Source organism: Canis lupus, chromosome 9, assembly GCF_011100685.1.
Source record: "Canis lupus familiaris isolate Mischka breed German Shepherd chromosome 9, alternate assembly UU_Cfam_GSD_1.0, whole genome shotgun sequence".
Taxonomy (NCBI): Eukaryota; Metazoa; Chordata; class Mammalia; order Carnivora; family Canidae; genus Canis; species Canis lupus.
In genome coordinates, this window is record NC_049230.1 from 20167294 (window position 1) to 20195285 (window position 27992).

General features: G+C 58.5%; 3 protein-coding genes across 7 annotated transcripts; 2 read left to right on the forward strand and 1 right to left on the reverse strand.

Moving 5' to 3' along the window:
* Positions 1-35: 35 nt before the first annotated feature.
* Positions 36-14649, reverse strand: CNTNAP1 (contactin associated protein 1). The gene is made up of 24 exons (XM_038547250.1): positions 14357-14649; positions 13367-13468; positions 13078-13271; positions 12470-12617; positions 12187-12390; positions 11395-11579; positions 10710-10853; positions 9775-10036; positions 8975-9124; positions 8545-8716; positions 7990-8096; positions 7726-7845; positions 7153-7356; positions 6798-6954; positions 6588-6715; positions 6144-6329; positions 5439-5660; positions 4941-5180; positions 3486-3839; positions 3221-3348; positions 2698-2791; positions 2263-2508; positions 2110-2157; positions 36-1406 (listed from the first exon to the last, which is right to left on the reverse strand). The coding sequence occupies exons 1-24, from the start codon at positions 14418-14420 to the stop codon at positions 1126-1128; spliced, it is 4140 nt and encodes a 1379-aa protein (XP_038403178.1). The 5' UTR covers positions 14421-14649; the 3' UTR covers positions 36-1125.
* On the forward strand, positions 14354-18408 carry CCR10 (C-C motif chemokine receptor 10). Of its 2 annotated transcripts, XM_038547255.1 has the most exons (3): positions 14354-14488; positions 14977-15065; positions 16252-18408. In XM_038547255.1, the coding sequence occupies exons 2-3, from the start codon at positions 15042-15044 to the stop codon at positions 17317-17319; spliced, it is 1092 nt and encodes a 363-aa protein (XP_038403183.1). In that variant the 5' UTR covers positions 14354-14488; positions 14977-15041; the 3' UTR covers positions 17320-18408. The 2 variants fall into 2 exon arrangements, with proteins under 2 accessions (XP_038403183.1, XP_038403182.1); XM_038547254.1 differs by lacking the exons at positions 14354-14488; positions 14977-15065 and adding an exon at positions 15109-15327.
* A 1123-nt stretch (positions 18409-19531) lies between these two features.
* On the forward strand, positions 19532-27990 carry PLEKHH3 (pleckstrin homology, MyTH4 and FERM domain containing H3). 4 transcript variants are annotated; one of them, XM_038547257.1, is made up of 14 exons: positions 20013-20147; positions 20479-20729; positions 22105-22160; positions 22519-22598; positions 22704-22895; positions 22981-23138; positions 23242-23362; positions 24083-24389; positions 24948-25155; positions 25360-25496; positions 25790-25922; positions 26111-26572; positions 26862-27053; positions 27606-27990. In XM_038547257.1, exons 2-14 carry the CDS (start codon positions 20568-20570, stop codon positions 27777-27779), a joined length of 2382 nt encoding a protein of 793 aa, XP_038403185.1. In that variant the 5' UTR covers positions 20013-20147; positions 20479-20567; the 3' UTR covers positions 27780-27990. The 4 variants fall into 4 exon arrangements, 3 of the variants coding, with proteins under 3 accessions (XP_038403184.1, XP_038403186.1, XP_038403185.1); XR_005364374.1 differs by lacking the exon at positions 20479-20729 and having other exon boundaries at positions 19532-20147; positions 26111-26547; positions 27606-27743; XM_038547256.1 differs by lacking the exon at positions 20479-20729 and having other exon boundaries at positions 19532-20147.
* Positions 27991-27992: the final 2 nt, after the last annotated feature.

The following is a 27992-nucleotide window of genomic DNA, read 5'->3' on the forward strand; positions in this document are numbered from 1 at the left end:
CCCCTCGCCACGACGCCAGCTACCACGCACAGACGGGCTCTGCCATTCTGCTTTATTAGAACGGCTCTGGCTCTTGGCACAGCTTCAGAGTGGCGGCTGGGTCAGGCTGGGTGGTGGCCGGCAGACCTCACGAGACTTCCAACACGGGAGAAGCAAGAATCACAGACCGTGGGCACAGCACAGGACAGTTGATAGATTTTTTTCTTTTATATATAAACTGATAATTAAAAAATTAGAGTAATATATAGAGTTTCTCTAGAGAGAGACTTTGCAACAAAAAATATACGTAAAGAATATAACCTCCTGGGCAAACAAAGCAGCATCTCTGAGCGGAGGAAAGAGAACTCCTCATGCACTGGAGAGGGGGCCAAGCCTTTGGACAGGCACCAAGGCTATTGCATATCTTGGAAGAGGAAGGAAGAATAAAGGGCTGGCTAGTCAGTGTGTCTGCATTATTCTTTCTACATTGCAAGGCTTTTTTTTTCTTTTTTCTTTTTTTTTTTTTTTTTATGGCTTTGGCTAAAGCATGTGAAGCATCGGAGGTACTAAGGTGCTAAAAGCGAGACCTCTCAGTCTCTGTCACAAAAAAAAGAGAGAGAGATAGAGGGTGGGGGACAGCAATGAAGTCCTCCCTAACCCCCAGCTGAGTGGAAGCAGATGGAAGACGTTCTGCAGGGCAGGGGGGAGGCTAGGGGATATGATTTAGCAGCCTCCTCCCCCCATGCCCTGTGCATCCCTGCAATCCCACACATCTGTCCCTGCTGAGATTGAATATTTGAGGGGAAGCAGTTAATCTCCCTTGCACTCTGTTGTTAATCCCTGGCAGCAGCTGGGACAGGGATGGCAGGGAGGGCCTGTCTCAACCCCATGGAGCTTCTCCTTTGGGGCAGGCAAACAACCAGGAGCCTGGGGAAATGGGGACGGGGAGGGCATTGGTTTAGGCAGTGAGGTTGGCCACTCCCTTTGGTCCCATCTGTAGCTTGGCCTACCAAACTTGGCAGGAGGGGCATCCTCTGGATGAACAGAACCAGCTAAGAGGAGCCAAATGTCCCTGACAGGGTGGGGAGAAGTGGAATTGGGGGATTTGGAGGAGAGGGACTTGGTCCCTAAAGCCCTGCTCCTAATTCATTCAGACCTGGACTCTTCCAGGATCTGGGGGAGATTTTGGTCCCGGGGGCCAGAGGATGGGGCTGGGGCTGGGGCTGGGGCTGGGGCTGGGGCGGAAGCTGGTGTAGGGGCCGGGACCTGGGCAGAGCCTGAAGTAGGTAGGGGAGGTTTGCTGCCAGGATGGTAATCGTGGGTGGCCTTGGGCTCATTGGTGTGGTAGGAGCCCTTGTAGCGATGATTTTGCAGATAGAAGAGCACCAACATCCCCACCAGCCCCAGCAGCAGGAAGGCCACCAAAACTGAAAGGGGAAAAAAAAAAAGAACAATTCAGGGCAGATCTTGGGGTTTCTCCATGCACAGACACACATGTATGCTTTTAGCCAAAAGGACAGTGTATGACTGCCCATTGTTCGAGTGTGTCAAGCCATTCCCAAGTGTCTGGCAGGTCTGAATTCCTTGCTCACCCCCTGCTGTCTTGAGTTCTAGTATTCCCTTTGCATGTCCCTGGAGTTACCCCAGTTTCTCACCTCTCTAGATGTTACTGCACCCTCCCCTTTGCCTCATTCCTGGGCTATAGCCTCATTTTAATATTTCACTTCAGTTAAAAGTCCACAGCATCCTCAAACGCTTAAAAATCTCCTGCTCAATTCTATACTACCATCAGCACAGCCTAGCTCATCCATGTTTGCACCCCCATGCACCTAGTGCTCACCGCCATTTAGCCCTGGGGATATGGGGCAGGGAGGGAATGTCAACAGAGAGTAGAATTAGGATTAGGAAGTCAGGGTAGGGACGCCTGGGTGGCTCAGCTGTTGAGAGTCTGCTTTCGGCTCAGGGTGTGATCCCGGGGTCTGGGGATTGAGCCCCACATCGGGCTCCCTGTGGGGAGCCTGCTTCTCCTTCTACCTAAGTCTCTGCCTCTCTGTGTCTCTCATGAATGAATAAATAAAAATCTTAAAAAAAGAATAAAAAGGAAGTCAGGATTGTGATCACGCTACTCACAGCCTAAAAGTATGGCGACCCATCCCTCGTCATGGTAGTATGGGAAGTCTGAAGGGGAGAAAGCACCAGTTAGGACAAGGCTCCTCCGTGTTTCAGGAGCTGTTGTTCCTCCCTCTTCTGTTGTCCTCCCTCTTCTGTGTCCCCTGGACATACCTGGGGGCAGATACCAGGGATCCAGCTCGGGTGGCACCTCTGAGACAAGACGTGGCATGGCTCCACAGTTAGATTCAGACAGTTCTCCCTGAACTCGCAGGGCCTCAGCTAGCTCAGCGGTCATGGGTCGAGGGGTTCGGAAGTGGGTCTTGAGGGGAGCCACGTTGTTGAATCGCACACCAGACAGGCAGCCGGAGAAGCCTGGTGTGTTGTAGCGCTGGATCTCTGGGTCAATTACTCCTGTCTCTGAGGGAGAGGCAGGCCCAGAAGGAGAGGGGCTGGGACCACCCCAGCCTCGCTCCTCTCACCATCCACAGGTTTCCTGTTGCTCATTAGTAACACCTTCACAGCTGTTCCCAGTTCCCTTGCTCCTCTAGGCTCCGGGGACTTCACCCACAGCTCCTTACCCCAAACACATTGGCACCCACAGCTCACCCATGACACGCCCCAGATACAAGGCCTTGGGTGAGTCCAGCTGGCTGTCCACCAACAGTGAAAACTTCTGTTCTGTCAGTGGGAAGTAGTCCACCTGAGAGGGAGGGGAGAGGAGCTGAGGGAGGGAGAACCAGAGGCTGACACAGCCAAGACCAAGCAGGAATTCCTGAGCTGTCCACACTGCAAGTGAGTCCTAGCTTTGTCCTGGGTGGACAACCCTAAGGCCCAGATGAAGGATTCAGTATTAAAAACCCAATGGCCTCATTCTGAGCCCTATATTTGCAGCTACCAGTGGTTTGACTTTGTGGAAAACCACTTTATTTTCTGAGCCCAACACCTGCCCACTCAAATGACCTCACAGAACAGTTGTGAGGGTCATGTGAGCTAAGACACACAAAAGTCCTCCATAAGTTGTGCTTACGGAATGTGCTCTACTAACGCTAAATATTTGACATTTGCCAGGGTGCCACAACTTGGCTCCTGGGGTCCTGACCTGAGCTGGACCACGTCTCTCCACACGCACCTGGATGAAGAGGTTGCGGTAGACGCGAGTGATGTTGACGCTGTGGGGCTGGCCGTCAGTGACGGGCCGCGTGGTCAGCTGGTACACGTAGGGGCTGGTGCCCAACTGGTACCGCAGCTGCAGGGTCCCTGTGGGGTGGGGAGGAAAGAGGGTGTCTCCTCTGGGCTCCCACAGACCCCATCTTCTGAGAGCACTCGGGTCCTCAAGTCAGTGACTCAGGAGTTATGAAAGTGCAGGGCACCCTGGGGGGCCTGCGTGACCTCACCGTCTTCCTTGATGAGCACGGCCATGTAGTCCCGCACGAAGGAGCTGACATACAGCAAGACTGCGGGGGCTGAGTCGGTGCTGAAGCTGAAGGACACCTCCTCTCCTGTGACATTGTAGACAGGCCCACGGTAACCGGGCACAGGTCGGCCAGGCCGTGGGTATTCGGGCAGACGGTACCCGGGGCCATGGTAGCCGGGCACGTAGCCAGGAGTGTCGTAGCCAGGGATGTAGCCTGGCTCATAGCCGGGCACCGGCCGGCTCAGCATGTGCGAGAACTCCCGGGCCGCGGAGCGCAGCGCCGACTGGAGGTTGTAGCGCATCCAGGTGCCAGGCTCAAAGAAACCACCGATATCTGAAGGCAGAGGGAGTGAGGTCAGGGCCGCCATTCCCGGATTCGGGCACTGTACGTCATCCACACACCCGCCCTGGAACTTGCCCTCGGGTCCTGCCACCATCACAGCATACTTCCATTCACTGCTAGGTCCCCTTGAGCCTCTATGTCCCAGAAGGGAATCTTAAAACCATGAGAAATGGAAAAGATCAGCTAATACAACCCATATGTTTTACAGATAGGGAAACTGAGCCACAGAAATGGCTAGTGACTGCTGTAAGGATAACACGCAGTATGTAGAGAGCCAAGATTAGAATCAGAGTATCATGGGGGCGCCTGGGTGGCTCAGTCGGTTAAGTGTCTGCTTTCAGCTCAGGTCACGATCCTGGGGTCCTGGGATCCAGCCCTGCATCAGGCTCCCTGCTCAGCAGAGACTCTGCTTCTCCCTCTGCCCCTCACCCCACTCATGTTGTCTCTCTCAAATAAATAAATAAATAAATTCTTAAGAAAAAGAATTGAGGTATCATGACCCTCCTCCGGCACACTCGTCACTACTCACACTTCCAAAGCAAGACCAAAGGTCCTCTGCTGGTCCCTGAGTCCCTGCCTCTCCCTGCTCCACCAGACTTCTCACACCATTAACCTACCTGCGCGTGCATCCTCCTACACCAGCCTTAGGAAGGATGCAGTCTGGGTGCATGTGCAGGATGTCAAGGCTTGCCTTAACCAAGAACCAGGCTGGAGACATGTTTTAGGAGCTCAGCAATTGTCAACTAGGAAATGGGATAGGAGGGCATTGCGTGGCCTGAGGTGGGTGTGCTTGCAAGGGGAGTACCCTGTGATATCTTGGTGACAGTGGGAAGATGGGGAAGTTATTGGACTGGTTGCTTTTGAGTTATTTTGGTACCAGCCAGCTGCACCATCCCCTCCTTGCCCCGTTTTATGACTTGGGAGTCACCTAGCATTTTCAGTTGCCAGACAGCCCCAGCTCAGAGCTCAGGAACCCAGGGACAACTCTAGTTTTCCCTGGTGCTGACTCTGCACCTTCCGTCCTTCCCTTGCCCTCCCTATATCCCACTGTGCCCTATGGCTCCCGGGTCTCCCGTGAGCAGCTGCACTGACCATGGTTGCAGTAGGGCCCATCAAAAGCTGTGAGGTCACAGTCACACGTGTAGTAGCTGTAGCGCTCCACACAGCGGCCTCCATGGAAACAGGGGAACCGGGGGTGGGCACAATGGCCTGTGCAGTTGGGTGAGGTACCCTCCGAGGCGTTGGCACGGCCTTCCAGGTTCAGAGTCATTCCATTCAGACGCATCGCCCTCAAGCAACCCACGAAGGGGCGCCTCTTAAGCTCTGCAGATCCTGGGAAGGGTGGGCAGATGAAGAAATGGGTGTAGAGCCAGAGACAGGGATAAGTATTGAGGTTGGGAAGGGAGCCCAGGGGAATTAAGTGATGAAATAAAATCCATGGCCTAGAGAGGAAAGGTGAGCTTTTTGGCTCACTCTGCAGCAGAGGGCATTAGGACTTCAGACACAGGGCTCTTGGAAACAAGGAGAATAGAGGTAAGAGGAGTGGGAAGGTGAAGGCAGCTTCAGACCTGGCTCAGGGTCACTGCTCACCCACGTAGAGGGGCTGGTCGTACTCCAGCCAGATGTAGGTTTGCAGGGGCATAGGCCGCAGCACCCAGGGCCGGTGGTCCACACGGAGCCGGGCCTGCTTCACATTGATTTCTGCCCGGACCAGGTGCCACTCGTCATCATTGAATTCAAAGTCATCCGAGTGTACCGTCAGGTTCTCATCTCCGTTCCCCACATCGAAGGCGAAGACCACATCCCGAGATGCTGGACAATGCAGTGGGTGGGGAGAAAGGACTCAGCCCTCACACATTCCTCTCCCCATACAACCTCCCTTCTTCACTCTTTGGGGCTCCCTGAATGTCCCTCCCAATTTGTCTACAGCTTGGGATAAAACCCATAAGGTCCTTAAAACCTTATGTCCCTGGTCTCCCCCAAATGTGCAGATGCCTGGAGCCAGCTTCCCAGGCACACTTCAGAGGTTAGAAGCACAGGGAAAAACCCCTCAGGGGTCCAGGTGCCTTCTTCACACGTAAGGGACCTGAGGCCCAGAGAGGTGAGGTGAGCGCCCAAGTTCGCAAAGCCAGATACCAAGACAGAGCTGGGTCTAGAACCTGGGGTTATCTGAAGCCCTTTCCATGCTGCCTCTTGAGGGGCATCTTCCTTGCCCCTTCCCCCAGGCTCTGCCGGCCCCCCAGGCCCTGGAGGTCTCCGTCCAGCCCACGTCCCTCCCTGCATCTGCTTGCTCACTGTTGAGTTCCACCCGCACATAAGGTCGGCGCCACTGGCAGTAAGGGCCCCCCATATTCTCCAGGAAGACCCCTGAGGGGGCCGAGGTCCTGAAGTAGAAGGAGACATCAAGGCTGTGGTTGGCACGGATGGGGGGGAAGCGGAGTGCAGCCCCAGTGTGGAAGGAGATGGTGTTCCAGGAATTTCCTACAAAACCAGAAGGGGGAGGGTCCTGTCAGGGAGGTGGGAATGCGGAGAAACAAGGGAGCCCCTCGTGTAGTGGGGGAGGATAGGGCAGAGGGGTCACCTAGGGGTGGCTGAGGGGAGAAGAAGGGGTCATCTCACAGCAGGAGCTGGGTGCTTGGCAGCATGCCTTAGAGACCTGCACTGGGTGGGGTGACCTAAATTTTGGGAACTGGAAAGCCCACCCTGGTGGGAGGCACACAAAAAGGGTCTGTCACTCACGATCACCATAGCAGCGCAGGGGCCTCAGGAAAAACTGGGCCTCAGAATTGGAGCGGTTCGTATCTCCCACCACCACCTGAGTGACAGGCAGGTGATCCACAAAGGTCAGCAGTCCCTTGTCAGTTCTCCTGTGGGACAGATGCAGTGGTTCAGCCGCCTGCTGCTTCACTGCCCCTGGAAGCCCCGATGCCCCGTCCATTCGCCCCTTACCACTGGGGCTGGTCAGCGTCACAGTTGCAGTGCAGGGCCGGATCCACGCAGCTCCGGTCCAGACCACAGGCACACCGCTGGATCCCAGGCTGCGAGCCTCCCCAGTAGAAGTGCTGCTCCTCATTCCGGCCCATCCAAAAGCTATAGGGGTAGCCTCCTGAGGAAGACACGTAGGCAGTCTTCAGGCCCCACCCCTCCACTAGCCTGTGGGCTCCACTCCTGCCTTTCTGACCAGCCCACCTCCTTGCTTGAATGTTCATGAGCCCCAGCAGAAACCTCTGGTTCCCTCTTCCCCGAGCCCCGATAGGTGTCCTGTCCAGCTCTGTGGCCCGTCCCCCACGGCCCAGGCCCTCACCAGCAGTGTTGAGCAGCCGAGAGTTGTAACAGGAGAATTCTATCCACTGTTCACAGTGCTGGGAAGCATTGGCCAGGGCACTGACTTCCTCCCAGGAGGCATTCCAGTACTGGATGGCCCCCAGGAATGGCCGCTCCATACTAGAACCTGTCACTCGAGTTGTCCACAGCCTGTCATGCCGCACCACTGTCCACGCCCAGTTCTCTGTGGGAATGGAAGTGACAGAGCTTTGGCTCAGGATGAGCAGTCTCGACCCATCTCCCTGCCCACCTCCACCACCACTGCTGCTACTCAGAGCCAATGAATGTGGCCAGCAGCTCCGTTCCAGCCCCGCTCTGGGCCCTCGACACTGTAGGTGGAGATGTGACAGCTGGAATGGCTCAGGAAGCTGGAATTTATCTGCAAGGCTAGATTACAAATTCCTGAGAGTCCCCTTTCTCCTCTGCCATCCTTTTCCCCCACCACAGTTTAATCTTGCTGGCCCCTGTGCCCCCTTCAATCCTCTGATCCCCACCCCCCATCCCAACATCCCCTTATTGGCGGCCCCTTCACCACCCACCCAGAGCCACTTGCCTCGGATATCACAGTACACTACAAATGGCTTCAGGGGGCCACTGCCATCAGGATCAATGGTGAAGTTTCCAGAAGTTTTCCCACTGAGCCGATAAGCCTCACAAGATTCCTTATATAGAGCTGGTAGGTCGTTGGGTACGGAAAGAGGAGTTATGGGGTCAGAGGGCTAGGAGTGCCAGTCCTATAATCTCTAGCAGCCTCATGATCCCCAGCAACCTCCTGGCCAACCCTGCCCCAAGTTGCCCCATCCCCCAGCTGGCTTACGCTGGTGGCAGGTTTCCCCCTTGTAGCCTGTCAGTTCGCAGTAGCAGATGAAGTCATCCCAGGACTGGTAGCAGCGTCCGTCATGCTCACACATGTTAGGGCTACACCTAAGAAAGAGAGTCAGCACCAAGGGAAGGCGCCTTACTGTGAGCATGAGAGTGGAGTCTGATCCCTACAAGATTCACTTCCAGCTCCTGAGAGCACCACAACCCCGCATAACTAGCCAGGTATAACCCTAAGTGCTGGCATACTAGGCAGGCCTCAGGGCTCAAGGACTACTGCTTACCAGCCCCCCTCCCCCCTCAGGAAGAGAACCCTCTAGGACCAAGAACAAATGCTTCATTTCCATTCTGAGCATGTGTCACTTTAATGGAAGAATTAGGTAAAGGAGGACAAGAGGATAAGACAAGAGGTTAAGGAGGAATCATCTCCAGGTGGGAGACTCAGGAGCTGGGACCAGAAGGGAGAGCATTGAGAAAGGCCACTCCCATTGGGAGACCACCAAAGAGGGCTTTGGAGGGGTCACCTCTTGCAGGGAGAGGGGCTTCTGGATACCTATCAGTGATGCCACATGTGTCAAAGAGGACCTCAGCATAGTATCCAAGCCGCCGGCCCTCCACCAGAGTCAGGTTGACCAGTTGACCATCCACCTTGAGCAGCTCCATGCAGCCATGGAACGCCGTCTGGTTGGAGTGGCAGCCCGATCGACTGGCTGGTTTGGGACAACCTGGAGCAACCACCCCTGTGAGGCCCTCCCCAGGGGACACCCCAAAGACCCTCCCCCAGGGAGATGCCAAAGGAAAACCAGACATGAAGGAAGGAAGGGAGCCAATAGATAATGGCAGTGACCTTCCAATCCCCAAGGCTCCAGAGGGGAGAGAGGGATTTATCCCTACAAAACTCTCCAGGTAGCCCCAGCTGAGGGGACTTTGGTAGAGCCTTCCCACCCAGAGACAGGGTTCTGGCCAGGGCAGCTCCCACTTACCCCCAAAGAAGTATGAAGTGCCAGTACGGATCAGCAGTGGGTATGAGACCCTGACCTCTGCCCCTTCTACGTCATCAATGCTGATGACTGCATGGTTCTCCTGTGCTGCAAAATTCACCTCATGCCAAAAGCCATCATTCAGGCGGTACCCTGGACAGGAGAAGAGGACAGTGTGGGTAGGGGAAGCATGGCATTCTGAGAGAAGGGTGTCTTGAGCCAGGAAGCAGCAACCTCACTCTAGGCCTATGTGCCCTCCATTATAGTATAACCTGTGTGTGTGTGTGTGTGTGTGTGTGTGTATGTTTTTTTTTTTTTTTTTTTGAGAGAGAATAAGGAGTATCCATGGGGGATGGGCAGAGGGAAAGAAAGAATCTCAAGCAGACTCCCCAATGAGAGTGGAGCTCAGCAAGGGGTTCGATCTCATGACACTGAGATCACAACCTGAGCTGAAATCAAGTCAGACACTTAACCGACTGAGCCACCGCCCCCCCCCCATTACACTTATCATACTTAGTGACATCTTTGAATGTCTGTCTTCAGTAACTCTAGCAGCTGAGGCAGAGTCTGCAAAGCCGCAGATTAATAATAAATGTTTCTGGAGCCCCTCTCCCCCCAACTAGAAGATACTAGGACTCAGCCTTCCTGCTTCTCCCAGCACCCTTAGCCCCTCAGACCTGACTTCCCCACCCCATGCACTCACCTCCTCCTCTTTTCCCAGGGCCCTCCTGCCCTGCTCCCTTCCTTCCTCCCCGCCCCCCTCTTCTGACCTCCTGGCACCTCCCCCTGCTTCCCCCACTCACCAGCAGCGAACTGAAGCTTCTTCCGGCCAGTCTGCGCAATGGACACGTTGACCTGCCCCTCACTGAGCATCAGCTCCACGTGGCCCAGCCCGTCCCCCAGGCGGGAGAAGAGTAGCAGCCCCGTGAGATCCCAGGTGCGGAAGCGAAAAGAGACGGCGAAGCGGCCTCGGCGCGGAAAGCCAGGCACTTGCACAAAGTTGTGAGGCCCTCCGAAGTTGATGGGGTGAGGAACGGGGTCCAGGCAACGGAAAGCCACCTTACCCTGAGGACGAAAGTAGGGATCCATCAGCATCCAAGACCATGAATGTGCCGCCTGCCTCTGCTGGGAATTCAATTTCCATACTGGTCCAAAATCTTCAGGCACTCCCTTGCTGTGTGTGTTGGGGGTAGGGGGAGTAATAAGACCTCCCACTTTGACCGTTCCCACCCCGCCCCACAAACATAACCAGCTGTGCAGGGGCTCTCCAACCAAGTGGGCTCTGGGGACTTTCTACGGACTCTCGCTGCTTTTACACTGTCTCCAGGGCAACCGCCACCTTCCCTTCCTTCCAGCGTGGAGAGGCACTTTCCTGCTGGCTCCCTGGCAGCGGCACTAGAATACCTGCTGCAGAGTTGGGGTGAGGGGGAACCACACCCAAACATAACGCGGGTTCCAGTCCTGACTCAACTACTGTACCACTCCGCGATCCCTGGCCATGCTGCTCCGGGGCTCAGCATCTTATTTTCCTCAAGCATCAATTGAGGAAGTGGCTAGATCAAACCACAACTGCTTAAATGGGGGTTAGGGAGGGGCTTTTGCACCTCCTGGGGGTACGTGATGCTTCCCCACTTGAGCATTTGGCTGGGGAGAGAGGGATCCTCGGCTTTTATCTGATTCTCTTTGCTTTCCAAATAGCTTTGACGTCCCCTCCTCCCTGATCCCCCAGCCCACTGGCCTCGAAAGTGATCCTCGAATGGCGCCTCACGGCCAGGTCGGCGATGTTGACTCGGTTGAAGATTATGTTTTCTATGCAGCCTCGGAAATTATGCCGATAGGCAAGGTTCTTCTGCGCGGCTCCCACTAGACCCCCGATGAACATCTGAGGGCGGGGTGGGGGGGTAGGGTGAGGATCCCTGGGTGCCAGAACGCGCGCATGCGCACCATTCTCGCTCCTCCGTCCCACACTCGCCCAGGCTCCCTGCCTGGCTTCATAAAAGACTTGAAATATACATTTCCTCAGTATCGGTATTAAAGCTGGAAGCTCGCTGGGCCTCCCCAGATTTGGGTTCTAGCCCTGATTCCACCACAAATTGGCTGCATCCCCGTAGGTAAGTCAATTAACCTGTCTGTGATTCTTTATCTGCAGATCAGGGCCACAGAGTTGGGCAATGGAAGGGGGCAATTTTCTCATTTCATCTGATCCCCAAAACCCAGATTTCCAGATCCCATGTCAGTTGTTGTGGGGTGGTGCTGGGGAAATCTGCCTGCTAACAGCCAAGAATAGCCAAAACCTCTCAGGCCTGGGAGCTGCAGCTTTGCTAAGAGCTGCTAGGATATTCAGGAACTATGGTAGAGAAAAGTAGTGTCTCCCACTGACCCACCCAGCACCCCAACTCAACTAAATGAACCCCTCTGCTCACCTCATTATCCAGGTTCAGCCTCTCAAAGTCCCCATTGAGCACAAAGCGCTGCACATAGCCGTCCAGGGTGAGGTTTGCTTCCCGGCCAAATCGGTCCACACGCACATAATGCCAGTGCTGGTCGTTAAGGACACCACCAGCGCTCACTGTGGTGTGGCCGGGCCTTGGCTGGATGGGGCTGCTGCCTGCGGGGAGGAAGGAGTAGGGTCAGACCTACAATCTGTAGAGCCCCTGAGAGGCCTACCCCCTGAGGTGGACCAGCAGCCAGGAGCTTGGCACAGGGAAGAGATGGCTTGGCACAGGGCCCAGGCAGGCCAGGAGGGTTGGGCATATAGAGGTTGGATGTCTTCAGCTTGGGATCCAGTGGTGGCTGTTGGCCAGTATGTGACTTAGGGTAAGTCATTTAACCTCTCTCAGTCCCTGTTTTCCAATAGCTGCTTCTGCTTCATCATATGGATGTTATGAAAAGCTAATGAGATACAAAATAACAACTCCTTGGGTTTCTATGTATATGTACATGTAGTATATATACGGTTTCTACCATGAGGAAACAGACTGAGGAAGTGCCTTGCCCAAGGTCACACCATTGGTCGGGTATAGCTGAGACTGGAATCCAGATCTCCTGACTCAAGAGTCCAGGGTTTTGCTAGGACCAAATTCTGCACGAAGAAGGCGGGTTTGTCCAAACACTAAGGAAGGGCCTATCAGGAGTGGGCGCGGCTTCGCGGAGGCGGTGCAGCGAGGGGCGTAACCCCAGAGCCGCTGGGGTCGCAACCCAGTGGCTGAGCTCACCCAGGCTCATGTGCAGAAGCAGGTGCGCCCCCTGCAGCTCCAGTGTGATGTAGTCGCCCTGGACGCCCTCCGCGTGCAGAAGAAGCCCGTCCTTCTCTTCGGTCTTGAAGCTGAAGGCGAACACGTCCCACAGGCTCCGGCTGACCCCTCGCGGGAAGCGGTACGAGATGGCATCATCGCCGTCGAAATAGAGCACGTCGGACTCTGCGCGAAGGACAGTAGGTGGGCCGAAGACCGGGAAGACTATGTCCCAAGGCCCCCGCCACGACCTCCGCACGCTTACTGTAAGGACAGCCGTAGAGGCCGAGCCTTAGGCCGATCTTGCCGCGCGGGTTCCAAGCCAATGGCACGATGCGGATGTAGCGCGCGGTGAAGTGGTAGTGCAGGTCGTGGCGGACTATCGCCGACTCGTTCACGTTACCGAAGAAGGTCTGAGGGGGGAGGGGAGAGGAGAGACCGGGTCCCCACCTTCCGCTGCGTTTCTCTACAGCCTCCCAGCCCACAGTTGTCACACCCAGCCAATATCGACTTCCAGAAAGCAAACTCTCCCAGATCTCCTTGGCCCTCGTGGCTTCAGAAAAAACAGGTGCCCTAGAGTAGATCTTCCTCTCCTGCCTTCCTGTTATTTCTTCAAAGCTCAACTCAGATGTCCCCTCCTTCAAGAAGCTTTCCCAGATTTTACCCTAAAGAATGTTAAACCCTGTCATCTGAGAATGTCTTGCACACATGATGAGCCGACAGTCCCTCTGGACTGAATCCCCAGATTGGAAGTCACTGCTCCTCATGTGTGTCCTCACCACCTTCTCCTCCATTTCCCCCAAGCTAGTGCCCAGCCCAGGTTGCAGAGCTGGGGAGGTTCTCCAAGTGTGTGCACTGGGGGGCCTGGAATACCGCATTGTGCCCTCTCTGGTAGAACGGCGTCCAGCTGTCCACTCGGTCCCCGTAGAGCAGCATGTAGCGTGTAACCCAGTCCCACGAGTTAAACGAGCCCTGAGTGGCCACAGCTCGGATCCGGTGCTTCTTCATTAAGTCGATCTGGAGCCAAGGATTTGGGTCCCCAATTCGGGGAGACCATCCACTTATGCCTATAGAAGAGGGCTTTTACCACCGGCTCTCCCTTTACCCCTAGCCCTCCAGAGCCCTCCCCCCCCGGCACGCCTTGGGGCGGCAACTTGCTCACCGTGCAGCCGGGCAAAGCGGGGTGCAGTGAAGAGCCCGTAGTAGGAGGAGGCACCCAGGGAGCGTGCGTACAGAGGCCCGACCAGCTCCTCGTCACAGCCGTCTGGGTTGGGGAAACAGACATTTTGGTCTGGCGGCCCCTCCCAGGTCCTTCCAAAGACCCCGCACACTGAGCATCCGGAGCTCCTCCTTCTCTGCTTCCCAGCGGCCAACCCAGCCCTAACTTAAGCCATCTACTCAACCTGGGCTGAAGCAACAACTGCACAATCAGAGGTGGCTGCCTTCTCCTTCTGGGTGGACCTCTAAGCCAGACCTTCCCTAGCTCTGTGACTGCCTTGATACCAGCCCAGCCTTAGTCCTCCCCAAAACACAACCCCAAACCTCAGCATCTTTCAGAACCTGAGTCAGCCCAAGGCACCAATCCAGCCCCAGCCTTATCATCGGTCCCACTCATCAGCACCCCCAGTCCTCACCAACCCCAAATCCAGGCCTTGCTCCCAAACCCTGCCAGTCATACCAGCATCACTAGCTCCAAGTCCAACCTTACCTCAATCACGGTCACCAACTCCTTCTTGGATCCCAGCCTCAAAATCCGGCCCCAGCCCCAAACCCTAGCTCCTGGACCTGCTCCAAGCCCAGCCCCAGACCCTGGTAAAAACCTTAACCCTTGCTGGGGTCACCAGTACCACCCTTATCCCCAACCCTCAAACCCAAGCACCAGCTCCCGCTTGGATTCCAGTCCCAAATCCCCGGCCAGGGCCGACTCGATCCTCGGCTCTGGCCCTTCGGAGCCCAGCACCAGCCCGGGAGCGCGCGCCAGCCTCCGAGCTGCATTGCGGAGCGCGGGGGAGAGGCAGGAAAGGATGGGAACCGGCGAGCGCGCGCCGGCCGAGAAGGGACCCGCGACCACCTAGCCGCAATGCGGCTGGACCCGCCCTGCAGGCTTTGGACTCCCCGCCCAACCCTGCGTGCACCTGAGCCCGGCACTCACAGTAGCCCCAGCCCCGGGTTCCTGAGACCGCGGCGAGCAGGATGCAGAGGAGCCGGAGACACATGGTGCAGGGCTGACGGGTCTCGGCGGCCGCCTCCCAGTGCGCGGCTCTGGCTAGGGCTCCAGTTCCAGGTCGGGCTCCCCGCTCTCCTCCTGGGGTTCGCAGCGGACAGCTCTCTCCTCCTAACCCACCCCTCCCTCTAGCCTCTCCCCCAACCCCCTTCTCTCTCTCTCTCTCTCTCTCTCTCTCTCTCTCTCTGTCGTTCCAGGTTCTCCGCTGCTCGCTCGCTCTCTCCTTCCCACCCTCTCTCCTCTCACCTCCCCCTTTCCCCAGCCTCGCTCTCCCGGCACGCGCAGCTTTCCCGGACCCCGCGCAAGCGCGCGCCTCAGCCCCGCTGCGAAAGGGCGGGGGTGGAGAGCCTCCAGCAGCCGGGAAATACCCTGAATAACCCGAGGCTGGCAGGGACTGTGGCCGCAGGAGTGGGGGAAGGAAGGCTAGAGCCAGTCGATAGGTCCCCCCAAATCCAAGAAAAGCGGGGAGGGGTGGGGCGGATACCGGGAGATGGAAAGAAGAGCAAGTAAAAGAATATAACATTTTCTGAAAGCAAATTATGCTCCAGGCACCTGTGCTAGGCACCCTCATAACCCTGTGAATTCGGCATTTTTACCTTTCTCCACTCTGCAGATGAAAAACTCGAGGCTCAAAGAGGTAAACTACTCAAGATCACACAGGTAGCTAGCAAATGATATTTCAAAACCCATTCTTTTTTCTACTGGCAAGGTAAAGAGAAAAAAATAAGGGGGTGGAATGGGAAGTTAGGTAAAGAGAGCCCACAGACCCTAATCCCCACCGCCCTCTGCGTCCATCTCCCCGCCCCTTCCTTCCTGTCCTGCTAGTTTAACTTCTCTCCACAGTGGCTACACCTCAGAAACCTGTGTAGCCAGAGATGGAGACCGAGCCCGCAGAGCAGGTGGGAGTTGGGGCTGGGGGGAAGGGTTATAGAGAGGGAGGGTAAGGCAAAGGGATGGGATTCCCTACCTGGTAACAAGCTTCTGTCATGCTTTGACCTATCAAGAATATCTTGAGCCATCTAGACCTGGGACCTTCCAGATAGATGGGCCTGGTGATGTGAGTCTGGGGTTGGGTAATGGGACTAGCCTGAGGGGAATGGAGAGCTAACCCTAGAGGTGGGAGGTCCCAACAAACACCAGAAAACCTGAGCCCCTTGTCATGAGTTCTCTACATTATGCCGGCAGTCCAGGGACACCCTCGGATGCAAAGCCTGCATGTGGGTGTTCTTCCAGGAGAGGGCGCTGCAAACAGAACTGAAGCTCCAAGATTTTTTTTTTTTTTAAGATTTTATTTATTTATTTATTCATGAGAGACAGAGGGGGGCGGGCAGAGACACAGGCAGAGGGAGAAGCAGGCTCCACGCAGGGAACCGAGGTGGGACTCGATCCCAGCTCTCCAGGATCACACCCTGGGCTGAAGGTGGTGCTAAACCGCTGAGCCACCCGGGCTGCCCCAAGATTTATTAATAATAGAAACCTTGACCTACGAAGAGCACAGAGGCTTCACATCCATTACTTTCCTTATTTCAAACAACTCTGCCACTTGGACTGGTCAGGATTTCTAATCTCGCCCATACATATTAGGCAACTGAGATCCAGAAAGGTCAAGGTCTGCCAGGAAGCTGGATGCAGAGGCAGAAAGGGTGCAGTGGAAGCCAAGGCTTGTCGAGGGTGTGCTAGGAAGACTTTGGGGAAGGGTTTGTATCTTCTTCCTCTACACTGTTGTCATACCGCAGCTCCCAGCTTGGAAGGTGTGTGTGGGAGGGAAAGGTGTGTGGGAAGCTGTCTCATAAGGTCTCTCTCATTTTGACCCCCCCCCCCAGGTCTCCTGGGGCCCCTACTCTGGGGAGGATGAGGAGGCATACTCAGCAGAGCCGATGCCAGAGCTCTGCCACAAGGCAGATGTCCAGGCCTTCAGTAGGACCTTCCAACCTAGTGTCTCCCTGGTGGTGGCTGCACTGGGCCTGGCTGGCAATGGCCTGGTCCTGGCCACCCACCTGGCAGCCCGACGTGCCGTCCGTTCGCCTACTTCTGCCCACCTGCTCCAGCTGGCCCTGGCCGACCTTCTGCTGGCCCTAACCCTACCCTTTGTCGCAGCCGGGGCTCTGCAGGGCTGGAGTCTCGGAAGTGCCACCTGCCGCGCCATCTCGGGCCTCTACTCGGCCTCCTTCCACGCCGGCTTCCTCTTCCTGGCCTGTATTAGCGCCGATCGCTACGTGGCCATCACGCAGGCCCTCCCCGCTGGACCGAGGCCCTCTGCGCCGGGCCGCGCACACGTGGTCTCAGCCATCGTGTGGCTACTGTCGCTGCTTCTGGCGCTGCCTGCTCTCCTTTTCAGCCAGGACGGGCAGCGGGAAGGCCAGCGACGCTGCCGTCTCATCTTCCCCGAGGGCCTCACGCAGACGGTGAAGGGGGCCAGCGCGGTGGCGCAGGTGGTCCTGGGCTTCGCGCTGCCGCTGGGCGTCATGGCCGCCTGCTACGCGCTCCTGGGCCGCACGCTGCTGGCCGCCAGGGGGCCTGAGCGCCGGCGCGCGCTGCGAGTCGTGGTGGCCCTGGTGGCGGCCTTCGTGGTGCTGCAGCTGCCCTACAGTCTCGCCCTACTCCTGGATACTGCGGACCTCCTGGCTGCCCGCGAGCGGAGCTGCCCGGCCAGCAAGCGCAAGGATCTGGCACTGCTGGTCACCGGAGGGCTGGCCCTGGCCCGCTGCGGCCTCAACCCCGTGCTCTACGCCTTTTTGGGCCTGCGCTTCCGCCAGGACCTGCGGAGGCTGCTGCGCGGTGGGAGCTGCAGCCCAGGGCCTCACCCCCGCGGCCGCTGCCCCCGCAGGCCCCGCCTCTCTTCCTGTTCAGCCCCCACGGAGACCCACAGCGTCTCCTCCTGGGACTACTAGGGCTGCGAACCCGAGGGCAGAGGGCGCGGGCTGAGGAAGTGATGCCAGGGAGGGTAGTGGGAAAGGGGAGTAGGTGGGGGAACACCGAGGAGGTAGGGACCTAAAGGAATTGCTTCTGTACTTTGCCACACTAAATTGATAACATGGAAATGAGATGCAACCCAACAACTGTTACTATTTTTGAGTCACGCACTTGGAAGTGATTTGCAGCAGGGCAGTACCAGTGGGTTCCCCCTCCCCCTCCGGTGGAAAGTGCTGAGAGTCCGGGTGGGGGTGCAGAGCTGCTGAGCCTGCTGAAGCTCTAGGCACTGTCACCCCCTCCACCTTCACCCGGTCTCTGCGAACAAGAGGTGAGGTGGGAAAGCTGCCAAGCAAGGAGCGCTGGAGTTCCTCTTGAAGTAGCAGAAGCAAGAGCTTTCTAACAACTACAGTGCTATCCAGTAATGGCTGCCTTAGCAGGCACTGAGTTCCTGGCCTCCGGAATGTTCAGGCCAAGGCTGTTGGGGACTGTGTGTGCCCTTGCATGGTGGAGTGGTAGAGAGGGACAGTGGACAGGCGATTCCCTTTTTGGGTGGGCTCTTGGATTAGATTACCACTTTATGGGCCCTTCTAAGGTGGCAGAAAGAAAAGAAAAAGAAAAGGGTAATTTAAAAAGTTGAGTCTGAGTTTTTCACCACGGAGAAAAACCAAGGAGAAAATTCCAATTTGAAAATTTCCAGAGTCGTTATCAGGGGTGTGGTGGGGCTGGGGGTGACTGCCGTTCTCCATCTTCCCTGGGGACAGAGTCAGAGGAAATGCACGGAGCCTGCCGCAAAGAAAGAGGTTAGACATCGGAAAGAACTTTCTTGCAGGCAAGGGCCTGGGATCCAGTCAGGGAAGAGAGTATGTGGTTTGAATGTCACCATCTCTAGGAGCTCTCAGTGCTGGCCACTGTCATCTGGGGCGGGGGCAAGGCCGGAATGGCCTCTAGAGATGGTCGCATGGACTCCTGGTCTTTGTTTTACACAAGCACGGGAGGCAGGATGGTGTTCACGTGCGACAACTCCCGCAGTTTAATATCCGGTCAGCAAAGCTGCCCCGACCACTCCAGCCTGGAGTCTGGGGACATGGGGCAAGAAGGGCGGGGCGGGGCGGGGCGCGGAGGTCTCAAGGGAGGCGCTGGCCAGACGTCTCCGCCCTGTCCCGCCCCGCCCAGCTCGGGTTAGCCTTCCTTCCTAGAGCCTCCGGCGGCTGAGACCTAAAGCCACCGCCAGCTGGGGACAGGATCCAGGGAAGGCCCGGAGATGGCGCCGATCCTCCAAAGGTCCTACAAGGCAGCCACTGGGGGCCAACCTGGAACCCTCCACCGGAGACCGCGGGAATCGCCGCTGAGTCAGCAACGCACGCGCGCGCCCGCGGGAGCCCCGACCCCGCCCCGTCCGCGGCCCCGCCCCGCCGGGTCCGTGCTGCGCCTCGCTTAACCCCTTCCCAAACAGGACCTCAGCCTATTCGCCCCGCCAGGCCTCCACTCTCTTCGAGGGCCGCAGAGTTCTCTTGAATCTTACGTCACTCTCCCCACTGGAGTTCAGTGAACTGTGCCGTCGAAATTAGGTTTTATTTCCCACCTAGGTCTGCACTTCCCCGAGTCTCTGCCCCAGCTTCTTCACCTTAAAGAGAAGGTGACTCAGACCTAGGAATTAGATTACTCCATCCAGGGGCGGAGGGCCGCCTCTAGAGCTGTCCTGGCGCAGGTAGCCAAAGCTCTTTCCTTTCTCAGGGACCCTGAGACGAGACGGGGGTTCAGAGAGCAGCAGTCGGGGCCATCCTCTATGCCCTATGGCCTTCGTTCTCCAAAGCTCCTTCTCCAGAGGGTTTTTAATCTGTTGGGTGGTGAGCCAAGAGTTAAAACAAGGGCATGAAGGCGGGCTTCCGTGACATCACTAGCACTCCGCGTCCGACCTCAGGGACGGGGGCGTGGTTCACATCGCACCGCCCCCTCCCTCCTTATTCCTCTGCTCCTCCCCGCTGTCACCGAGCCAGGGGCACATGATGCAACCCACCGCGGTTTCAGTGGCCTGATTGGTGGCCGCGCCCGGCGCCAGGCACAGGGATTGGGCAGGGGAGGCTGTGACGAAAACTACACCCTGCCCTGTAAAGAAGGGAGGAGAGAAAGAAGAGGGAAGGGGGGGGGGGCCTGAGAGGGGAGGGGGTTGGGGAGGCGGGGTCCCGGCGCTGTGCTCGCGCCCCTAGCGCGCCAGTCCCGGGGCTGCAGGGAGCGCAGCGCGCGCGGCCCGGGCCCCGGCCACCGGACACCCTACCGGACACGACCCTCCCTGGAGCTTGGACAACTGCCCACCTCGGAGATTGCACCGGACACTGCCCCCCACAGGGCTGGACACTACAACGGACACTACTTCCCAGCTCCGGACATTGCTACTCCCCCCCCCCCCCAGCCCTGGACGCTTTCCCCCTCCCCCTCCGGGGACCCAGACACCGAGCCCCCTGCAGGCTCTAGCAAGCGACCCCTTGCACCCCAGAGCCAGACACTGCCTGCTCCTGGTCCCCCTCTCCCTTGCCTTCATCCCGCCGCATCATTCCCCCGCTGGGGTCGGAGCCCCGCCAGTTTCTCCGACCCCCTGCAGCTCGGCCCGGCTGCCCGCGCCCCCATCCCCCGGCTGCTCGCCCGGATGCCTCTCCCCGGGGGATTGTGGTGGCTTCTCTGCTGCCGTCGAGGCTTTACTCTTCTACACCGGGACTACGGGGACGGCGAGCTTAGCGGGGACGGGGACGAGGACGAGGACGAGGAGACCTTTGAGCTGCGGACCCCGAGTCCAGCGGGCGGCGGGAGGGTAAGTCCCTGGGGGGTTGCAGCCTTGTCTCAATCCCCCTCACTACAGCAGGCCGTCACGTCCGATCCTGCTCCAGACTCCAGCCAAATGCAGTGCTCTGGGCGGACGGGGAAGTGGGAGAGGTTTTTGCCTGGGGGCCAGGAGCCCCCCCGGGAGCTTAAGGAGCAGCCCTGCTCGGGATGTGCCTGTGGGCCTCGCGCCGCATGCTGGGCGCTGTCCACCTGCTAGGGGCCCGGAGGCAGGGGAGGCGTCACGCGTGGCCCGACCTGGCCCTGCCTCTCCCTTCCCCGCCGGGCCCGCGTCCCATCCCGTCTCCTTCCGCCTCCGCCAGCGCCGAGGAATGTGGCGAGGCCGGCTGGGCGGCTCGGACGCCTGGGTCCGCTCCGCTCCCAGTTCGTGAGCGCTGAGTGCTGGGGCCAGATGCCGGAGCTCCCGCCGCGGGGACCTGGGAGAGGGGGAGAAGGCATCCTCAGATTGGGGTCCGTGGCAGGGACCCCACGGAGAGGGAGCTGGGGGCCACAACTCTTCGAGGACCCCTCGTCATTACCCTGCCACTCAAGACAGAACTCTCGGCCCTCCCTGGTGAGGCTCCTGGGGAATCCTGAGGGGATGGTGAGGGACACTTGGCTCCCCAGTTTTGTGGAACCTCTCGGTGGGGAAACTGAGGCTCGATTAATCTGGAAGACCTCCCCACTGACGTCCCCTCCTAAATTCCCCTGCACACCAGCAATCAAACCCCCCTGTGCTATGGTCTGGGTCAGGCTCCCATCCCCCGCTCAGGGGTCCCCAGCAGGCCCGGTGGCTTGGTGCCCGGGTGGGGCGGGCTGCGCCGCTGGGGCCGGCGCCAGCACCTGGCGGAGGCGGAGGGCGGATAAATATAGAGGGGGGTGGAGGGAGGGAAGCAGGGGACTGCGATTAGGGGAGTTGGTCTAAGAAAGTGGTCAGCACCTGCCCCCGCGGTGGTGTGGCTAAGAACTCCTCCTGGACCCTCCAGAAAAAAGGTGGATCTGTTCCAGGAAGGCACAGGACCCAGGCATCCCCAAGCTTCCAGCCTGGGCAGGGTCAGCTCTGTGAACCAGCCATTGCCTCCCTCATGCTCCACCTCTACCCCCCTCCCGGAGCTTGGGGACAGGTGTCCCTGCCCCCCCCCACCTCCCCCTCCTGGCTTTAGCAGTCTGGGCGTGATGGGACGATGGCACAGTTCCTGCCTGACCTGGCTCCTGGATGGGTTTCTGGCCTCTCTCAGACCCTAGTCTACTGTTGAAGTTCCAGGGCAGGGGAGAGAAAGCAAAATCCTGAATTGTACCTCCCCTGGAGAGTGTGTGCCATTTCAGCCTGTCTTTCCTGAGCCCCAGCAAAGGGGCAGGGTCTCTGCCTACCACAGGGTCTCAGGGTTGTCTGTGGGAGGGTATAAGTTCTTGGAGAAAGCCCTGTACTGAAACAGTCCCTCTTCCTTTCATCCACCTCTATGCCCACCACCTACCTACCTGCCTGCCAGCCAGTAAAGGGGAAATGGGAAAAAGGGAGTGACTTCCAACAAGAAGAGCTTCATCCACCTCTGTCTTTGAAGAGATGGGGAAGCTAGGGCCCAAAGACTGAGAGGATCTGTGAAGGTTCCACAGCCAGTTAGTGATTCAAGTTAGTGGTCAGACTGTTGCTAGAACCGGGGTTCCCAACTGGACTCCTTGCACAGTGCTCTTTCCACCCTGTCCCGCCCTGACTTAAATCTTCAAAGGGAAACAGAGACAAGGGGGGAGTCTTGCCTTCTTAGCTGGGACTGTTCTGTAGAGACTGGTAAAAGGGATGATCTGGGGGGGCTTCCCCTCGCTCCCTCACAGTGCTGACCCCACTCGTTGATTCCTCAATCCCCCAAGCAGCTTGTCCTGGGGGCAGAAGCCCGTGGGCATCCTGTGATGACTGCTCTGATGCTGAGGGCTGCCCCCGCCTGTTTCCCCAGGGTCCCCTGGATGTGACACTGACTCAGCCAGTGAGGAGCGGACCAGTCTCAGACAGGTGAGCTGGGCCCCTGCGTCTCATGATCTGGAGCCCCCAGCTTGTTCCCGGGACCCCAATTCTCACCGCCTGCCCTCCCGCGGTTGTGCAATAAGGGAGAGGCCTTACGCCGGACGCTGTGGTTTGGCCGGGGTCCCGGGGGGGCGGTCCGACTGGGGGCGCGGGGAGAAAGGGGGGGGGGTCTGGGCTATTTCTGGTGCGAGGTCAGAACGGCCCAGCGATTCCCACAGCCTGGGGGAGGGGTGTCCAGGCCGGGAGCAGACTCCCCTTGCGGTCTGGGGAGCCCCGACTGAGGAGCCCCCTGGAGGCGGGGTGCAGGAGGACAGCCTCGCCCAACCCTCCCTCCCCTCTGGCCCAGGCTGCAGAGCTGGGAGGAGACACGGAGCCTCATCCCGGAGAAGGGGCCGACCGAGGAGGACCCCGACATCGTCGTGAAAGGTGGGGACCCACCTCATTCATGCACTCTGGAAGTTCCAGTCTCAACCCTCAAGGGGCTAATGTCATTTCCTGCTCATCTCCTTTTTCTCCCTGTCCTCCCCTCAGGTTGGCTGTACCGAGAGCCCCGCGGAGGAGGGGCTCGTCCCTGGCTGCCCCCACGCCGAGCCTGGTTCGTGCTCACCCGGGACTCCCTGGACCAGTTCAGCAGCAGCGGGAAGGGGGCCCGACGCCTCGGGAGCCTCGTGCTCACCAGCCTGTGCTCTGTGACCGGTCCCGAGCGCCGGCCCAAGGAGACAGGTAAGAGACTTGGTGGGGACTCTTGTGCCTCCCTGCACATTGGCCCCAGCCGGTTCTGATTGCCCTCCACGGCCTCTTTCCCTAGGTCTGTGGTCAGTGACGGTGTCTGGCCGGAAGCACAGCGTCCGGCTCTGCTCCCCTCGCCAGGCAGAGGCGGAGCGCTGGGGGGTGGCCTTGCGAGAGGTGATCGCCTCCAAGGCGCCGCTGGAAACCCCTACCCAGCTGCTGCTTAGGGACATTCAGGTGTGAAAGAGGGGATTTTGTGGAGATAGAGGAGGGTGGTGGACTCAGAAGCTTTCTGGGGAGACCTTTTATCCATCCCTGTGACTCCTTCCCTGGCTTCTAGGAGAGTTGTGGGGACCCAGAAGCTGTGGCCCTCATTTACCGGAGGAACCCAATTCTGAGGCACACCAGTGGGGCCTTGTATGCTCCCCTCCTACCCCTGCCCTACAGCGTCAGCGCCCCAGGTGAGTGGTGGCATGGCCCCAGGCCCTTGGATGAGGAATCTGAATGCCTCTCTTGACAGAGACTTAATAGTCCAAAGGAGGCCCAGCCCCTCACTTTTCAAAAGGCTGAGAATGGGAGCTGACTAAACTGGTACGCAGGATGGAAGAGAGAGAAGCCAGCAAAGGAAAACAGTCCCCCTTCGACTACCTTCTCTACGGGTCTCACTCTGACTGCTGATATTCCTTCATGAGTTTTTACACTCTATTCTCCACTATATTCTGAAGACCCTGTTATACTACCTTTACAACTGCTGGAAGAACCAGCACTTTGGGAGAAAGCGTTGGCCCCATGCAGCTATATCTCTTCCCAAAAAGGGATAGTGACTAGTCCAGATCCTAAAACTAGAAGATTAAGGGGAGCTGGGAGAAGAACCCTCCTTTCCTGACTCCTGATAGTGCCCAATTACAGAATCTGGGGTTTAAACCTGTGTTCTTGAGTAAAGCCCTGAAGCTCACCAACTCTGAGTGTAGCCCTAGTGGCTCTGGAGGGGGAGGTGCCTGGGAGGCTCTGTGGGGAGCACTTCTTTCCCTTCACTCTTCCTGTCGTTGGTACTCTCCTCTCCTTGCCATACCCTCTGTCCCCTTATACCCCTCTGACCTTTCCCTGGTTCATGCCTTCCTTCCAGGGCCCAGCTCTGTGTCCCCTCTCCAAACCGTCCCTCCGCCCCCACCCTCCCGCAGGTCCGGGCTACGCACCCTTGCGCGAGGAGGCGGTGCGGCTGTTCCTGGCGCTGCAGGCGCTGGAGGGGGCGCGGCGCCCCGGGCCCCTGATGCAGGGTGTGCTCCAGACCTGCCGGGACCTGCCCGCGCTCCGCGACGAGCTCTTCCTGCAGCTGGCTAAGCAGACCTCGGGTCCCGCAGGCCCCCCTGGGCCCCCAGCTACCCAAGACCCCGCAGCCCTTCGGTACTGGCAGCTCCTCACGTGCATGAGCTGCACCTTCCGGCCTGGGGGAGCTGTACGGGGGCACCTCCTGGGGCATCTGGAGAGGTGAGAGGGGAGGGGTGGTGTAAGGCCAAGGCAGGGGAGCTACAGGCCTGGGAGAGAATAACAGGCCTTGCCAAATTGGCGGGTGGAGAACTTAGAGCCAGAGAAGGGAAGAGACTTGACCGCTGCTAATATGTACAGCGTCTTTGTGGGAATTACAAGGTCATATGCCATTTTTGGTCGGAGGAATCACAAAAGGTGCCTCCTTTGGGCAGAGGAATTCCGAAGGGCAGCTTTTCCTCCAGGCTGAGGCAGTCCAGCCAGAGCTTTGAGTCTGCAGAGCAGAATGGGGCTGGATTTTGGATGCCAACCGGGAGGAGGATCATGAGGGAAATGGGAGGGGTAAGTTAGGAGCGAGCCGTCAGGACCTTAGAAAGCAATTCAGCTCCATTCAGTGCTCCAAGTGTTAATTTGGAAGAGAACTGGTCGCTACCTTCAAGCAACTTAAGAGTTGGCAGGAAGGAAATCCATGAGAAGAAAGAAACGGTCAAATAAGGCGCCGACAGGGAGGGGGAGAAGGTAAGCCCTCAGAGCTCTGGTCCTCGGTTTTCCCTAACCCAGGACGGAGCAGGCGCTACCGGACTCGGAACTCGCGGAATATGCGCGCTTCATCCGGAAGGCGCTGGGCCGGACGCGTGGCCGCGAGCTGGTGCCTTCGCTGGCAGAGATTTCAGCGCTGAGCCGACGGCAGGAGCTGCTATGCACCGTGCACTGTCCCGGGGCTGGTGCCTGCCCTGTGACCATAGACTCCCACACCACGGCGGGCGAGGTAAGGCCAGAGAAGATCCCTGAAACCTCAACCCCTCCTCCCAGCTTCCCGTGCCCGGCTGATCTGGTGCCTGGGACCCTAGGTTTGCCCAAGTCTGAGATTCATCATTTGGGTAAGGGGTGTGTGTGGCGGGACTAGGAGACCACTCCAGCTGGCGACACCCCGGCGCGGTCTGACTTTCCCCTCGTGCCTTCTCCCCTCCAGGTTGCTCGAGAGCTGGTGGGGAGGCTGGGCTTGGCCCGGAGCCGCAACGCCTTCGCGCTGTACGAGCAGCGAGGGGCCCAGGAGCGAGCCCTGGCTGGGGGTACTCTCGTGGCCGACGTGCTCACCAGGTTTGAGAAGTAAATGTCCAGCCCCAGCCCCGCTCTCCCTTAACCCATCAGCCTTTCGGCTCCGGTCAGTCCCCGTGCAAACGTTTATCGAGCGCCAGCTACTTGCCCTGCACAGTCACGTTTGCTGGTTCACAGGGGGGCCCTGCCTGCGGGCGGTTTGCCGTCCGGGTTTCCCGGCGTCCCAAACATCTGGCCCCGCCCCCAGTATGGTCCCGCCCCTCCTCCCACCCCCGCCAGCGGCGGCCAGCGCCTGGGAGCGGGTCCCGCTTCTGCCCGGCATCGAGTCCTTCTCTCTTCTGCAGTTTGGCGGCGGAGGAAGCCGGGGTGGACGACTCGGCCGACTCCGGTTGGAGACTATGTCTGCGTCTTCACGGGCCCCTGCACCCTGAGGGGCTGTCCCCAGATGGTCACGAACTGCCTTTCCTCTTTGAGCAGGTGAACATCTCCGGCGTTCACGCCCCCCAAAAGACGCCCCTGAGCCTGAATCCCTCCCTCTCCGGGCCGTCTCATTTAACAGTTACCGCGACCTCGCAGGAGGCTTGACTCGAACCCAGACCTCAGACTTTGCACCCCGAGGTATTTTCGCCGCCTCTCCGGCGCTGACACCCAGTGCCTCCTCCTAGGCTCACGCTCTGCTGCTGCGCGGCCGGCCGCCCCCGCCCGACGACACGCTGCGCGCCCTGGCGGCGCTGCGTCTGCAGAGCCTGCACCGAGACTTCTCCCCGAGGGCGCCCCTGCCGCGCCTGGACCGCCTGCTGCCGCCCCCGGCCCCGCCGCGGGAAGACCCTCCCCGCCCAGTCCCCAGGCCTCCCCCCTCCGCTGCCCTGCTGGCCGGGGCAATCTGGAGCCCGGGCCTGGCCAAGAGGCGGGCGGAGCGGACCCGGCGCGGCGGCGGGGCCGGCGGCACGGCGGGCAGCGTGGCCCGCGAGGGAGGAGGTGGCGCCGGCACGGCGGCTGCTGTGCTGGGCAGCTGGAAGCGGCTACGGGGCATGGGCCGAGCTGAGGCCATGGCTGCCTACCTGGCTCTGGCGGCGCAGTGTCCAGGGTTCGGCGCTGCTCGGTATGACGTTCTGGAGCTGAGCACGGTGAGGGGGAGAAGGGAGAGGGGACTCTGGTGGCCCAAGCCCTACACTTCTGCCCCAGAGCCACAGGCCCCACTGTGGGTCATTTCACTCTCCTGCACCCAGCACAGCTGCCCATCTCAAACCCCAGGAGTCACTGGCCCTTGGGCTCTCACCTCTCCGGAGCCTTAAACCCCTTGCAGTGTGGATCATAGAGAGGACCGGGGAGCCCCCTGCTCACAGCCACTTCCCCACTAAAAATAATGCCACAAGGCCCCCTCCTTCCACCCTGACTCTACTCATCTGTCTGTAGGAGCCTGGTGGGGGCACTCCACAGAAGCTATGCCTGGGCTTGGGAGCCAAGGCCATGTCCCTCTCCCGGCCCGGTGAGACAGAGCCCATCCACAGTGTCAGCTATGGCCACGTGGCCGCCTGCCAGCTAATGGGCCCCCACACCCTGGCACTGAGGGTGGGAGAGAGCCAGCTCCTCCTGCAGAGTCCCCAGGTGAGTGGGAAGAGGGTGTGGAAGGAGGAAGGGAAGGAAAGGATGTCAAGAAACATTTTATTAAACACAGCATGGGCCAGGTACAGCTCTAGGCACCAAAGATCCAGTAGTGATCAAAGACAAGCTCAAGGACTTTACATGAGAACAGGAGTGTCAGACACTAAATAAGGAATCAAAAACTATATAAGATTATAAATGCTACCAAGGAAAGGGGAATGTGACACAAAGTGCGGGAGTGGGGGGTGTCATAGCATTAGGTAGGACAGTAAGGAAAGGATACTCAGGTGACATTTAGGCTAGCCACAGAAAGATCTGGGGGAACAGCATTCCAGGTAGAGGATATTGCAGGTGTAAAGGCCCTGAGATGACAATCGCATCTTAGAGCAGAAAGACACAGGTGTGACTGGTGCAGAGTGAGTGAGGGAGAGCACGGTGTCGGTGTCGAGGAGGGAAAGGTGGCAGGGGGTGCAGCTCTTGTAAGGTGAGGAGCCTGGGTGAAGGATGAGACAAAGGAAAACCCCACGGTCCCTCCTGCCCTCTGCCCTCTCTTAGGTGGAAGAGATCATGCAGCTGGTGAATGCCTACTTGCCCAATCCCTCCCCCGAGAGGCCCTGCAGCAGCCCTTCTCCATGCCAAGACCTGCCAGACACCTCCCCTCCCAGCCAGCGCCCAGGCCTGGACGAGCCCCAGGGACAGTCTGGCTGTTTGGGGCAGCTGCAGCACTGAGCCGGCCAAGAGGTCATGACCTCCCTTCTGCCTCCAGCCTGGCCCTGGACTGCTCTGAGATTTGAGGGAACCATGGACCCTTTGGCCCTGCAGGGACAGGGCATACCCCACACCCAAGGGCTACAATGGGTGCAGACAATTTTCTAGTTTGTTTTTTAATTTATTTGTAGAAGAGAAGCAAAAAAAAAAAAAAAATCCTTATTTACACAAACT